The sequence below is a fragment of the Muscardinus avellanarius genome (assembly GCF_963383645.1).
Source record: "Muscardinus avellanarius genome assembly, chromosome: 10".
NCBI lineage: Eukaryota > Metazoa > Chordata > Mammalia > Rodentia > Gliridae > Muscardinus > Muscardinus avellanarius.
The window spans coordinates 47728465-47741328 of NC_137796.1; the positions used below are offsets into that span (position 1 = coordinate 47728465).

Sequence of the window (12864 nt, forward strand, 5' to 3'; positions counted from 1 at the left end):
CTATGTCCAGAGCCCCGTCGGGCTCAGGCACTGAGGTCTAACTCACGATGCTGGTAGATCTGTGTAGGGCCCTTGAAGCAGGCTGCAAATAGGAAGCGTCTGCCGGCTAAAGTGATGTGGGCGAAGGCACGAGGGGCCACCAAGGCTGGAGGCCCCAGCTCCTGCACTGGCTCCAGGAGCCCCTTGTCACGCTCCAGGCGAAAAACCTGACTGAAGGCAAAGTCGCTGCCCAGGATGGCTAGCTGGTCCCTGGCGACAAGCAGCGGCTGGAAGACTTGGGCGCCACGCGACGGAAGCTGCTGGAGCAGGCGAAACATGGAACCGTCCCAGCGCATGACCTGCAGGCGTGGAGGCTGGTTAGGGCCTGTCCTCTTGGGGCCAGGCCTGCCTTGCTTCCTCCAGGCTCTGGAGGACTTGGAACAGGTTGGAAACGGGCCAACGGGCCGGAGGCCCTTAAATTCCCACAGCTTTCTTAACTTCATAAACGTTACCCCCAGTAGCCCCAGCCACTCAGTTGTTCCTGACCCTTCTCTTCCCTCACACCTTCCAGCGATGGGTCAGCAATGGACTCCATCAGTTTAACCTACGATAGTTAATTCTATCCTCTGGCTGCACCCCAGTCTAGCCTCCATCCTTCTCCGGCCTCCAACTTGCTCCCGGGTTCCTCCCTGTCTCTAGTCTGTTTCTTACTGGGGCCCTGTGAATTCCTAAGTTGGAATAGGGCTTGATTCAAGATCTCCCCTGGCTGCTCCTCTACGCTGGAAGGGTCAGCAGGGCTACCAACAGCATCAACCTTGGCGTGCAGTCTAGGGTGGGAGAGCATGGCTGCAGCAAAAGGGTTCCAGACTATGTAAGAGGGTAGAGCCAGAGGGTTTTGGAGGGTAGAACTAGAATCTTGGGGAGTGGTTTAGAGTCATCCAACCTCGAGGGGGTCTTGGAGGTGAGTGTTAGAGTGGGGCCAGATCAAAGTTTAGGGGCCAGATCTGAGTTTAGGGGCTGGTGTGTCCTGCAGGGTCAGTGTCAAGCCATCTGACACACTGGGTAGAAAGCCAGCCTTCTGTGGAGGCCCACTGCCCACCCCACCCGATTGGGTCCCGCCTCACCATGGAGTCCCCGATGTATCGTGTCAGGCACAGGAACACATCCCCGCCCGCCTGGAAGTGGCGTGTGGCATAGACGTCCTCAGCCTCGGGGATGTCTGTGCGCCTCTCGAAGCGACCACCGACCCAGTGGAAGAGCACGGGCCGCTGCGAGGCCGAGGCCAGCAGCAGATGGGGTCGGCCGTCCAGCTCCAGGGCCTCGACATCTGTGTCCCGGTGCCAGGCATGCAGGCTCTGGCGTGGGTAGAAGCCAGGCCCGTCACGGCACAGCAGGGTGGTGCTGCCAGCCTTGGAGGCATCAGCCACCACGAAGCAAGGCTGACTGTCCAGCCACAGGAGCTCAGCATCATTGGGCCGCAGAAGCCGCCCGGGGGCCAGGGCCTGCATTGGGGCCAGGCGCAGGTCGGGGCTGGGCCTTGCCCACAGCTGCGAGCCTCCCCACAGGCGGGCAGCCAGCACGAAGAGGCGCGGGCCCAGCACCAGCGGCTTGCAGGACACCACGGAGGGCGCTGTTGGGGGGGGGAGGCAGTCAGCCTGGGCAGGTGGCTGGGCAGGTGGGGGGGGGGCACAGGAGAGAGCTCACCTGACAGCTCCTCCTCCGTGCGGAAGCGCTGCAGGCCATAGTCCCACGCGAGGATCAGGCAGCGGCCAGCAAAGGGCTGAGCCAGGACGACATGGGGCTCCCCCTGGTAAGAGAAGGGCTCCACGGCCAGCGCCGACTCCCCCACCATCTGGAACCAGGACAGCTCTGGGCGGGCAGGAGAGAGTCAGGCCGGCCCCCCTTTAGTCCTTCACTTAACTTCACAACCTTCCCGCGAGGTGCATGTTGTTATCATTTCTACTTTACAGATGAGGAAACGGAGGCTGAGTGGCCCAGACAGACAGCTGTCCAACACATCCATCTTTCTCTCTCTCTTTTTCCTCCCTGTTCTGAGGATTGAACCCAGGGGCACGCTACATCGGAGTGATACCCACAGCCCTTTATATACATTTATTTTGCTGAGGGTCTTTAAGTTGCTAAGGCTGACCTGCAACCTGCAATCCTGTCTCAGCCTCCCAAGTACTGGGATTACAGGTGTGCACCACTGTGCTCGGCTAAGTCTATCCTTTTCATCTTCTGTGAAAAAGGACTGGCGCTGGCCTCCAGGCTGCCCAGCTGGCAGCCACATTGTCCTGGCACCCCACAGGCACCTCCCTCCCTGGAAGTTAGGTGTGGTCGTGTCAAGACCAGATTCCTAACAATCAAGCTGGAAACAGCTTGTCTTGGCCTTGACCTCTCCCTCCCTCTTCTCACAAGCTGCCTCACAACCGGGCTTCTGGAAAACAGGACAGCGCCCAGGAGCTGCCCACCCACCTGCACTCGCTCAGCCCTGTCTTCTTTAATTCATGGCATTCTGAGCCTCTTCAGTACAATGGTTTATCTTCTATGGCAACTAACGTAGCAGAACTGCCCAGGTTGTCACTGGGGGAGACAGGCTGTGACTCCAACTTATAAAACCTCACCCTACGCCAGGCCCTGCTCCTAAGTGCCAGAGTTGAAGCAATGATGCCACCCAACGGGGGGCCTTCTAAAAATGCCCTTCGAATCATGTCACCCCTGCTCAGAACCCTCCACAGCTCCCCTTGGCCCCCAGAATAAAGTCGACTTCCTGCAGCTTTCAGAGTCCTGCCTGGTGGTAAGCCCTGGCCATCTCTGACCTCCTGTGTCCCTCCCTTTACCCACCACCCCCAGACACACCTGTCGTGTGTGTGTGTGTGTGTGTGTGTGTGTGTGTGTGTGTGTGTGTGTGACAAAGGATTGAACCCAAGGGCATTCTACCTGCAAGTTACAATTTTGTTTTTGAAACTGGGATTCTCCCAGTTGCTGAGGGGGCTCACTAAGCTGCTAAGGCTGGCCTTGAACCTGCCATTCTCCCGCCTCAGCCTCCCAAGTAGTTGGATGATAGGCATATGCCACCATTCCCGGCTCACGCCTGTCTTCCAATCCTCACTCAGGACGGCTCTCGGCTGCCTCGGACCGTGGCCCATACAGTTTCCTCTCTATGGTATGTCATGGCCTCTCTTTTTTCACTTATCTACCAGATCTAAGGTTCTCTCCTCAGAGAAGCCATCTGACCTCAGCCTGTAAGATAGGAGCTCCCAGTTTACCTTTCTCATCACCTCCTGAATTAAACTACAGCACAGATTTGTGTCAAGTTGTACTTAGTGTCTGTCTTCCCATACGCTTAGGACTGCGAGTCCCACAAGGCCAAGACTCGGGGCTTTTGGTCACCTGAGTGTGCCCATCCCATCGCCAGGCACTGAGTGGACCCTACTGAATAAGTGGATTCAGCGTGACCCTTGGGCTGGGGAGGTAGCTTAGTGGTAAAGCACTTGTCCAACATGTGTGACACTCTGAATTCCATCCCCAGTAAAACACACACACACACACACACACACACACACACACACACACACAGGACCGAGTTATTGAATTCCCTTGTTCTATGAGTCCCACACAAACCAAAAACATGTCTTACACATACATGATATTACTATTGTTACTGTATTAACGGCATCTGCATAAACACCTTCAGGTTTGAACTCAAACGCCTGCTCCTTGAGGAAGCCTGCCTGGCCCCAGCTCAGCCTGCATGGCCTCAGTCCTGGCTCTGGGCTCCCTCTGCTCCCAGGGCTCCTTCCTCTGCCTGTCCTTCCCCACCCCACCCAGCCCTCTGCCTGTACCTCTCCATCCGGGCCCTCACCATTCACTGTTTCTGGGGCAGGCTTGTTTCTCTTTGGACCATGGGTAACTGTGAGGGGAAGACCCAGGACAGTCTTCATCACTGCCCTGTACTCAGAATGGCACTGAAATAAATTTATGGAGAAGCATACCCGAGGTAATGGGGTACAAGCAGTTCATAGCACAGTGCTTGGCACATAGGAGAAAATTTTTCCTTGGTGGGGGCTACTGGGGATTGACCCAGGGTATTCAACTACTGAGATACACTCTCAGCTCTTTTTATTTTTTTTTATTTTGAAACTGGGTCTTGCTAAGTTTCTGAGTGTCTTACTAAGTTGCTGAGATTGGTCTCTCAAACCTGTGATCCTCCTTCCAAGTACTGGAATTATAAGTGTGTGCTGCCATCCATGCCTGGCTTAGGAAGTTTTGTTTTGTTTTGTTTTTGTGGTGCTGGGGATGGAACCCAGGGGCTTTCTACCTCTGGGCTATACTCCCAGACCTATTTTTTAATATTTTATTTAGAAACAGGTTCTCACTAAGTTGCTGAGAGCCTCAATAAGTAGCTGAAGCTGGCTTTGAACCTTACATGATTTTCCTGTCTCAGCCTCCCAAGTACAGGGATTACAAGTGTGCACCACCACACGCAGCTAGGAAGTATTTTTTAAAGTGTTTAAAAACCTTCTCTACTCTCTATGGCTTTCAAAGTCCTGTATTTTAACAATCATGAAAGTGAACATTTATAATAACCGCTGGCCCCGGGCTCTGTGTCAGATACTGTGCAGACGTAGACATATCACTGAATCTTCCCAGCCGTCCTGTGTTGCTGTTTAGTGCTTCTAGATTATAGATGAGATGAGAAAACTGAGGTTCAGGGTGGGGATGCTGTGTGCTCATCCAGGGTCTAACAGCCAGGAAGTGGCAGGGCCTGAGTGGGTCAGCTGATCCCCCTTGATCTCCTGCCTTCTCCTGGGAGCCCCTACATCCCTCCCTTCCCACTGGGAAAGCCCCCACCTATGGCTCTGCACTTGAATGTCTTTGGGTCCAGGTGGCTGAGCTGCACGTTGGCCAGGGCAGCAGGGCCCGCACAGGCCCCGGTCCCCACGCTGGCATTCACAGTTGGCATCCACTGAAGCAACCAAAGGACGCGGCAGTCACACTGGAACGGGTTCCCCCGAAGGTCCCTAGTGGAAGAGGCCAGGAAGGGACTGCTACCCAGTTTCTGCCCTCAGAGGCCATGAAACTCATCCCCTCCCCAAGCAAGACTCCAGGGTAAGACCCCACAGGCAGTGTGAAAAATAGTAAGAATTGCTGCAGCCACCTCCTGTGTGGCCAACCCGACGTGGGCACGGGTGTCCCCCCCCATGGATATTCCCAAGCTCCACCCTCCTAGCACCCCCTTGAGCCTCACACGTGAGTCAGGGTCTCCAGGCCCCGGAACAGGAATCTGGGGAGAGCCTCGAGCTGGTTATTGGCCAGGCTTCTGGTGGAGGGAGAGAAGAAGGAGCCATCAACAGCTGCCAGGAGACCTGTCCCTGGGGGTGGGCGGGTGCCTGTCATGGAGGGGTGGGGGTAGGCGGGTGCCTGTCATGGAGGGGTGGGGGGGCGGGTGCCTGTCATGGAGGGGTGGGGGTGGGCGGGTGCCTGTCATGGAGGGGTGGGGGTGTGCCTGTCCTGGAGGGGTGGGGGGGCGGGTGCCTGTCATGGAGGGGTGGGGGTGGGCGGGTGCCTGTCATGGAGGGGTGGGGGAGACACGCACAGGTGTGTGAGTGAGCGAAGTCCTCTGAGAGCATTCTTAGAGATGGAGCCAATCTTGTTGTCCTCAATGAAGCTGTGGGGGGAAGGCAGGGTGAGGGGCAGGTTCACAGCGCTTGGGGGACCCCCACTTGGTGGAAGCTGTGGCCACTGTTAGGTGCTGCATTCTCCCCCAACGCCTGGAGCAGTCCCAGGGAAACCTCTCCCCACCAAAGGCCTGGCCCCATAGTTACTGCCAGCCTCTCCATGAACACTCTCACTGCCCCCAGCACTGGCTCCAGTGTCACCAGTACCACCACCATCATCTCTTGGGACTGACACCAGTGCCTCCAACCCATGACCCGTGCTCTATATCACCCTGTCCAACGCCAGTACCAATAACTGCCTTATTCCCAGCACCACACCACGCCACCGCCACCGCCATCGCCATCACCAACACCCCCATACACTTCCATCATCAAGCCCCACCTTGACAACACTGAGAAGCATCACCAACTCCACCTTCATGACCAACACCAAAAAGACCTTCCTCGCCATCATCACAGACACCAGCACCAGCACTGCCAACACCTCCACTGTTCACTGAAGAACCCAAGACCGACAACACTGTCAGCCAGGCACACGCCTGGAATCCCAGGCCTTGGAAGGCTGAGGCAGAAGACTCACAGGCTCAAGGCCAACCTCAGCAACTTAGCAGGTCCCTCAGCAACTTAGCAAGATTTTTTTTCAAAATGGAAAATAAAAGTATGCCCTTGGGTTTAATCCCCAACACCAAAATAATTAAATAAACAAAAAAGGGGCTAGGAGTGTAGCCCAGAGGTAGACTACTCCTGTGTTCAATCCCCAGTACAAACACAACAAAGAAAAACACCACTGTCGTTAACACCAACATCCTACCCATAGCCAATACCAACACCAGTACCCATACCATGATTGCCAACCTCCATAGCACTGATTAGCATCACTAACGCCAGCCCTGAAAACTTTACCCTCAATGCCAACAATAGCTCCATCATCACTGGGCCCACCATCTTATCCACACCACTCAAACTGCATCGCCAGAACTAAGGTCACCAGCTCCATCAACAGCAGCAACAGATTCCCACCACCACCTCTGTCATCAGCATCAAAATTACCAACACCAACACCGTCATATGGTCATCGCTGTCACTGTTATCAGCACCAATACCACCACTGTCAGTGTTACCATCATGTCACCATGCGAGCACCACCCCCTGACTCAGAGTCCTTTCCTGTCCATCTAAAGCATCCCTGTCCCTGGCCTCTTTGCATGCGCCTCCCTGGGTCCAGAAGTCAGGTAGGGCCAAAAAGAGTCTGGTTCTCCAGAAACACAGAGAAGTGGGGGAGCAGATCTATGGCCCCAAAGGCCATCCAAGGAGAGGGTCTCTTGTACCTTCCAGAGGGGGCCTTGTCCAGGCACCTCCTTTCCAGGGCAAAAGCCCCTACCGCTCTTACTCTTGCAGCCACAGGGAAGCCCCTCCTCCAGCCCCAGCCCCACCTGCCCCAGCCCTGGCCTCACTCACAGGTACTGCAGGTAGGACAGGCCTGCGAACGCATCATCTTCAATCACAGAGAAGGAGCTGGATGTGAAGAGGCTGATGAGAGGAACAAAAAGATTTTCCCTAGTTGCAGACCCCTCTCTGACAGTTTAACCTTGGGCCCCGCCCTTGGCCTGCTCAGGCCTGGACTCACACGCATGCATGTTGGTATAAGGATGCGCACGTCCACACACATGTATGCATGTGCCCTCTGATGTGTATGACAACCACCCGTGCCCAGGTGAGCATATGTGTGCACACCCACTCCCCAGCCAGGCCCCACTCACAGCAGGTGCAGAGAGGGCATCCGCAGGAAACTGCCGGCCTTCAGCTGGGTGACTCCAGTCCTGACAAGCGAGCTGGAGACGTGGGCAGTGGTGGGTGAGGAGACAACCCCACGGACACACAGCTCCCGAACCAGAGCCCTCTGCTGTCTCTGAGCTCCTGCCTGCCACCCTGGCCCTGGGCATGTTTCCCCTGCATCCCAGGAGGGCTGGCCAGGGTCCCAGCAAGCACCCAGCCCTCCGACTACCCCAGGAGTTCCCCTGCCCCTCAAGAGTCCAAGTCCTGGCAGCCCCCCGGCAGGTACCCCGACATCCTTTGCTGCCCAAGCTCCAGATGGGCCCATTTCTTTAGGGACCCCGCACCCCACCACATCCCCATGTTTTCCCATGCCCACCTTCACCCACACTCACAGTGACAGCAGCGTGGGGGAGAGGCTCTCGGGCAGGTCCGAGGCGCCCTCGCACAGGGCGCTGTCTTTGGAGCAGGAGCAGCGTGGAGGGCACTTGCCCTTTGAGGGTCTCCAGGCCACCCCCACCCCCACCCCAGCCAGCAACAGTGGCAGCAGCAGCAGCCCTGCCCCTCCCATGCCCCTGCCCAGCCAAGGCACCCGCTGCTCTCCTAGCCAGCGTGATCCCGCCACTACATGTCCTCAGCCAGGCGGCCCTCCTTCTTGGCCTCTTCAGCCTGCCCTTCTCCCTGTGCTGTCTGGTGTTCCACGTATCTCTCCCTTCCTTTGTCTCTGTCTTTCTGTCTGTTTCTCTGTGTCAATCCATTTCTCACTCTTTTGTCTGTTTCTCTGTCTGTCAGTCCCTTTGGGTCTTTCTGTTGGTGTGTGCGCGTGTGTCCCTCTGCCTACTGTCTTATTTCTTTTCTCCTTGCCCCTCCTTTCCAGAGCCCTCCTCCCACGCTGCTTCTCCCTGAAGGTTTGGAAAAGGGACGTGCCTGGCCCGGGTGTGCCCGCAAGCGGGGCAGGAAGGAGGAGCGGGTCGGAGGTCATAGGAAGAGCTCTGGGGAAGGGACTGAAAGGCCCTTGGGGAGGGGGCGGGGCCGCCCAGCCTTCTCCCAGCCAGCCCCTTCCCAGATTCCCGGCTCAGCACCGTCCAGCGAGGGTCACCAGGGCGGGGACCCAATGGCTCAGCAGAGAGCTGGGGAGGGGGAAGCCGGCACCCAGGGGCTGGGGGACGTCCTGGCCACTCCCAGCCCGCCCCTTCTTTGGGTTCGGGGAGGGTTTGGTGGGCGCTGTCAACACAGGCTTGGCCAGGCCAGCCCAGGTCCAGCTGCTCCCTCTGGTGGCCACCCTTGGCAAGCCCACTGCCCTCCCCCACAAACCCGAGACCTCCCTCCCCTCCCCTGAAGTTAACCCTTTGAATGCCTCCCACCCATTCCGGCTGGAGACTCAACCCAAGGAAACAAGGTGATGACCCCACCTCCTTCTTCAGATTTACTCTATGGCAAGCTTTGTCCTAAAGCTCATCTATTGACACAGCCATATGGCACCGCAGCCCTCTGCAATTGGCCCCATTTTCATCAGTAGCTCTTCCACCCCGGCAAAGGGTGGCAGAGCTGGACTGGGAGCAATGACTCAAACCCAGGCCGTTAGCTGGCTCTAGGGCCTCTCCATGTTCTTTTGTCTTCTTTCTTTGGAGATCAGAATTCTTGGATATATGGATAATGGGTTGTTTTCATTTGGACTAAGCTTCTAGCAATTTGGATAGCTTTTGTCCATTAAACAAAAATATAGCTGGGTATGGTGGCACACACCTGTAATGCCAGTACTTGGGGGGGGCTGACACAGGAAGGTTGCGGGTTCAAGAGCAGCCTCAGCAGCTTGTTGAGACTCTCAACCAAGCGAGATCCTGTTTTAAAATAAAAAATAGTCAGGCATGGTGCCTCATGGCTGTAATCCTAATACTTAGGAGGCAGAAACAAGAGGATCGCACATCTGAGACCAGCCTCGGCAATTTAGCAAGACTCTCAGCAGCCTAGCAAGATTGTGCTTCAAAACAAAAAATAAAATAGGGCTGGGACATAGCTAAGAGGTAGAATACTTCTGGGTTCAATCCCCAGTACCACAAACAAACAAATAAATATAGGGTGGTGGTGTAGCTCAGACATAGAACACCCCTGGGTTCTCGCAGAATATATATATATATATAATGTCAGACATATACATATCCACATCCACATACATATATATGAATGACACTTGTAACCCAACCCGACAGAGTAGCAGTATTTTTTAAATTTATTTTTATGGTACTGGGGGTTGAACTCCCAAGTACAGGTGAGTACCACCACGCCCAACGATGGACAGCACTCACTGTCTGCCAAACTCACACGAATTGACGTGGTCCTCACTGAAACCCTGTGAGTCAGGTGGTATTACCACCCCCACTACACAGATGGACACACTGAGGCACAGGAGGTTAAGTGGTTAGTTTCATGTCAGTCATCTCTAAACCTGACTACTAGTCCCTACCCCCTCATGGCCTGGCCCTGAGACTAAGGAACACACAGTGTCTCTTGCAACTGGAGACACACCACTGGGACAATGAGAAGACTTGCTGGAGGTCCAGGGCTTCAAAAGCACCCGCCCAGAAACCACACAGGTCTGGGGTCCCTCCCAGTCCCATGTGGCCCCAGGTAAGACATTCAACCTCCTGATCCTCAGTTTCCCCATCTACCAAACAGGGGCATTTGTGGTGCCCACTTCCCAGTTTGGGGAGAGGATTCAGTGAGAAGGAGAGGCAACTCACTTCCTGGGGTTCTGTACAGGTTGGGCACCCAAAGTGGTAGGCAGGCTTGGGGGCGAACCCTGACTCCAGGCCATAGTCCTGTGAGCTGTTTGACCCAGCCCTTCAGCTCTCGGCGTCCTCAGCAAAAGCAGGTCGGATAAGCCTCTCTACTGGGTCTCTGAAAGTGCAGGCAAAGAGCTTAGTGCCAGGGACACAGAGGTGTCCCACAGGCCCGAACCCACACTTGCAACACACCAGCCCAGCAGGGCTCTCACTCCAGATGAGAAGGCTGATGTTGAAAAAAATGATAACTGCTAACTCTTTTTAAAAAATCACTTCCTGTGTGCCAGGCTTTGTCTTACTGTGTTTATATAGAGACTGCTCTAGAATCACCCTAACTTCCCTCCGATGCTCCCTCAAAGAGCCCCACGGGAAGGAAGGGGCTGCGCCACAGCTGGCCAGGTGCCACTTCCTGTTTGCCACCTTGCTTCCCCTGTCCCCCTGCCCAGTGCTACATAAATACCAGGTTGTCATTAACCAGGGACAGCTGGTGACCCTGGGATGCAGGGCCACCAGGGGCAAAGGCTGAGAGGGCTCGGGCCAACAGGAACTAGGAAGCTTGCTGAAGGCCCCCTGGACCTTTGAGGCTAGGTGCGTGCGTGCATTTTGGTGCTACCCCTGTGCCTGGGTATGAGCACGCCCAAATGCTCCTGATGCCTGCACAACTCGGGGTCTGAGCAGGTGTTGGGCTGCTTGAAGGGGCATTTCTGTCCTTAGCCACCAGGGTGACCTTGGGAGAATTAGCTCCACTTGGTGTCCTCTCTAAAATGGGGTTGATGATAAGACAATGTCAGAGCCAGGTGTGGTGGCACAGGGCTCCAATCCCAGTACTTAGGAGGCTGAGACAGGAGGATTTGCAGATTTAAGGGCTGGGAACCTTTGCGAGACTCTCAGCAAATTAATGAGACCTTGTTTCAAAATAAAAAATAAAAGCCAAATGTGGTAGCACATGCTTTTAATCCCAGTATATAGGAGGCTGAGACAGGAAGGTCACAGGTTTGAGGCCAGCCTTAGCAACCTCGTGAGGCCCTGTTTCAAAAACAAAAACAAAAACAAAACAAAAAGAAATCGGGCTGGGGATATAGCTCAGACATAGTATGCCCCTGAGTTCAATCCTTAGTACCACCATAAATAAATAAATTAATTAAGCCGGGCATAGTGGCACACACTTGTAATCCCGGCATTTGGGAGGCTGAGACCGGAGGATCATGGTTCGCGGACAGCCTCAGCTACTTAGTGAGGCCCTCTGCAACTCAGTGAGACCCTGTTTCAAAGTAAAAAAATAAAAAATGGGGCTGGGGGTATATCTCGGAGGTCAAATGCCCCTGGGTTTCATCCCCAAACCCACAAAAATTAATTAATTATTAAGTAAGTAAGTAATAAGAAGACGGGCTGGGGTTATACCTCAGAGGTAGAATCCCCTGGGTTCAATCCCCAGTAACAAAATAACTAAATAAATACAATGTCAGGGTCAGAGACCTCTGAGCCTGGCCAGGGATTACATGTACGAGCTTAGTGCTGGCTCCATTTGATAGCATGGGGAACTGAGGCACTGAGAGGGCTGTCCAAGACCACACAGCCAGGAAGGAACACAGAGCCCAGACCTGACCCCAGGCTCCCCTCTCACCAGCGCCTGTGAGGACACTTGGGAACACTCCCCTGGGTGTCCAAGGAGCCACATGAACGCAAGGAAAGGACAGGCCAGGGTTAGACACTGTGTGTGCGCACAGTGGGCGGGCCTGTCTGCGACCCTGCGGCCAGCTGTGTGCCTGCCCACCAGTGCCTGGGGCATGGACACAAGTGTGGAAGAGTGACTGGGTGTATGAAGTGTCTCTGCACTCTACCTGCTCCTCTGTGCACCCATGGAAACGTGGCACGGACGCAGGTTCACTGGCCTTTAAGTCCGTGGGGTGATGTGGTCGTGCCAGAGGCGGGTCCTGTTTTTCTGCATGAATTCACATGTGCTGTGTGCAGCCGTCTTCCAGAGTGTCTTTACAGAAGTGTGTCTCTATTTTTTATTTGTACAAGTGGATAGATGTTTGGCTACATCTTTGTGTGCCTGTAGAGACAGCAGTGTGAATTTGCACATGGTGTTTTGCATCTTATACACACACACACACACACACACACACACACACACACACACACTAAAATCTCCTGCCTCCGGGAAAATCTCTGTGATACTGTCAGGTACAACACAGAACACTGGGGTCAGGGGTCACTGTCCTCTAAAAGCTGAATGGCCCTAGGCCCCTGCTGGCCAACTGGCAGGGAGAACACAAAATACAGAACTGCGCTCTCTCTCTGGCCCCAGCGCAGAGGTTCTTTGCCAACACTTGGCTGTGTGTGTGTGTGTGTGTGTGTGTGTGTGTGTGTGTGTGTGTGTGCGCGTGCGCGCGCCCTCACTCAAGCCACCCACCGATGTTCCTGGGTCTGCCTTGAGAGAGTTAACCTAGCGGGCCAGAGCGTCTGGGCTGGGGGCCGCCCCCTGGCCCCCCTCCAGCCTGGGCTCCAGTTACAGCTGCTGGTTGGGGAGGGCCAGGGTGGGTGGGGCCAGGGGGAGGCTGTGGGGCGGAGCAAGCAGCTCTGGGCCAGGGGGTTCAAAGTGCTCAGCCCCCAGGGCACCACTGGACATTTGGGGGCCTTCTTTC

At 55.2% G+C, this 12864-nt stretch overlaps 1 protein-coding gene across 1 annotated transcript; it reads right to left on the reverse strand.

The window, feature by feature from the left end:
* Nucleotides 1-23: 23 nt before the first annotated feature.
* Nucleotides 24-8004, reverse strand: LGI4 (leucine rich repeat LGI family member 4; the record flags this gene model as incomplete). Its single annotated transcript, XM_080703297.1, has 9 exons — nucleotides 24-338; nucleotides 1104-1609; nucleotides 1684-1848; nucleotides 4834-5003; nucleotides 5231-5302; nucleotides 5579-5650; nucleotides 7119-7190; nucleotides 7421-7492; nucleotides 7829-8004. The coding sequence occupies 9 exons, from the start codon at nucleotides 8002-8004 to the stop codon at nucleotides 24-26; spliced, it is 1620 nt and encodes a 539-aa protein (XP_080559423.1).
* Nucleotides 8005-12864: the final 4860 nt, after the last annotated feature.